A 1,837-nucleotide genomic window follows, 5' to 3' on the forward strand; every position below is an offset into this window, starting at 1 on the left:
TGCTGCAGCTCTTGCTGCTGCTGCTGCTGCTGCTGCTTCTTTTCTAAGCCCCGCAGGAACTGCTGCAGAGGCTCTTCTGGCGCCGTTGCTGCTGCTGCTGCTGCTGCTTCGGCTTCTGTTGCTGCAGCATCTGCTGCTGCTGCTGCTGCTCCAGGCAGCTGCCACGAGGGGCCCCCCGCCAGCTGCAGCAGCGCATGCGTCCACAGTCTGCATTCTATATCTGCAGCAAACCACAAACCCTAAACCCTAAACCCTAAACCACAAACCCTAAACCCTAGCTACCCACATGTAAACCCTAAACCCTAAACCCCATCTCCAACTCGCTGCCACCGCCAGCCCATCGAGAAGCTGCAAATATTAAGCGTTAGGGTTTAGGGTTTAGGGTTTAGGGTTTACATGTGTGGTTCTAGGGTTTAGGGTTTAGGGGTACCTGCGCTGCTGCTGCTGCTGTGGGTGCAGTGCTTCTGCTGCTGCTGCAGCAGCCGATGCAGCAAAACATTTGCCCGCTGCTGCCACTGCGGCACCTGCTGCGTTGCTGTCTGCTGCTGCTGCTGCTGCTGCTGCTGCTCGAACCCTTGCTGCTGCTGCTGCTGCTGCTGCTGCTGTAGTCGGTCGCAGAGCAGCAAATGGAGGGCTGCTGCTGCTGAGGTCTGAGCCGGTGGTTCTGCTGCTGCTCTTCTCCAGCAGCAGCTTAAACTCCCGCTGCTGCTGCTGCTGCTGCTGCTGTTTCTGCTGCTGTTGCTGCTGTTGCTGCTGCTGCTGGTAAGGATTTGCTGCTGCTGCAGCAGCAGCAAGACCAAGGCATCGAACTGCTGCGGCTGCAGCAGCCCCACCCGCGCCTCCGCCAGCAGCTGCAGCAGCAGGAAGCTGCAGATACACCTCAGCGGTTGCTGCTCTATCTGCTGCAGCAGCAGGGGTAGCTGCTGCTGCAGCAGCAGCAGCAACTGTGGATGCGGCAGCCAACGCGAATGCAGCAGCTGCTGCAGCAGCAGCAGCACAGCAGCAACGCCTTCTCCATCCTTCAGTATAGAAGGAGTGGTGCTGCATTGCCCTTCTGCTGCTGCTGTTGCTGCTGCTGCTGCTGCTGTTGCTGCTGCTGCTTTTGCTGCTGCTGCTGCTGCTGGATCGCAGCAGGCAACTCTGAGAAGCAAATCAACTGCAGCAGATTCTTCGTATTGCCATTTTGCTGCAGCAGAGACGGACGCTGCTGCTGCTGCTGCTGCTGTTTCTGCTGCTGCTGCTGCTCCGGGATCTGCTGCTGCTGCTGCTGCTGCGTCTGGTGCTGCTGCTGCTGCTGCTGCTGCTAGCGGGTGCGCGAGCTGCCTCAGCAGTTCTGCAGCCTCGAGCTGCAGGTCCAAGGGACCGCGGGTGCATGCACTCTGCTGCTCTTGTTGCTGCTGCTGCTGCTGCTGTTGCTGCTGCTGCTGCTGCTGCTGCTGCTGCTGTCGAGTTATGAGTTTTCTAACGACTGCCAGTGCGTCTGCTGCACTTTCTTTTGTTATTTCGTTTGCTGCTGCTGACGAATCAAATTTTCCTTCAGCTGCCTCTTTTCGTGCTGCTGTTGCTGCTGCTGCTGCTGCTGCTGCTGCTGGCCCCGCTGCTGCCGGTCCTGCTGCTGCAGCGGCTTGGGATTCTGCTGCTGGGAGAGTCGCAGCAGCAGCAGCAGAGGTGAGGTGTCGTGCTGCTGCTCTGAGTGCGCGCGGTGCAGCAGCAGCAGCAGCAGCCGCAGCAGCAGCTGAAGCACCTGATCCATCAAAAACAGCAGCAGCTGCTGCAGCCGCCTTTCCTGTTGTATACATATCTATAGCTGTATTTAAATACTTAATTATAAAAAAAG

The 1,837-nt window shown here is 58.2% G+C and overlaps 1 protein-coding gene across 1 annotated transcript in view; it reads right to left on the reverse strand.

Moving 5' to 3' along the window:
• EMH_0061540 (uncharacterized protein) overlaps positions 1-1,799 on the reverse strand; it is a gene marked incomplete at both ends in the record, with an annotated part of 2,940 nt that extends 1,141 nt beyond the window's left edge. Inside the window, 2 exons of the mRNA XM_013497938.1 lie at positions 1-220; positions 431-1,799. Of these exons, the coding sequence (XP_013353392.1) occupies positions 1-220; positions 431-1,799 (1,589 nt within the window). The remainder of the gene's footprint in view (positions 221-430) is intronic.
• Between the last annotated feature and the right edge of the window lie 38 nt (positions 1,800-1,837).

This window comes from Eimeria mitis, genomic scaffold (genome assembly GCF_000499745.2).
Source record: "Eimeria mitis Houghton genomic scaffold, Emh_scaff3032, whole genome shotgun sequence".
NCBI classification, from domain to species: domain Eukaryota; phylum Apicomplexa; class Conoidasida; order Eucoccidiorida; family Eimeriidae; genus Eimeria; species Eimeria mitis.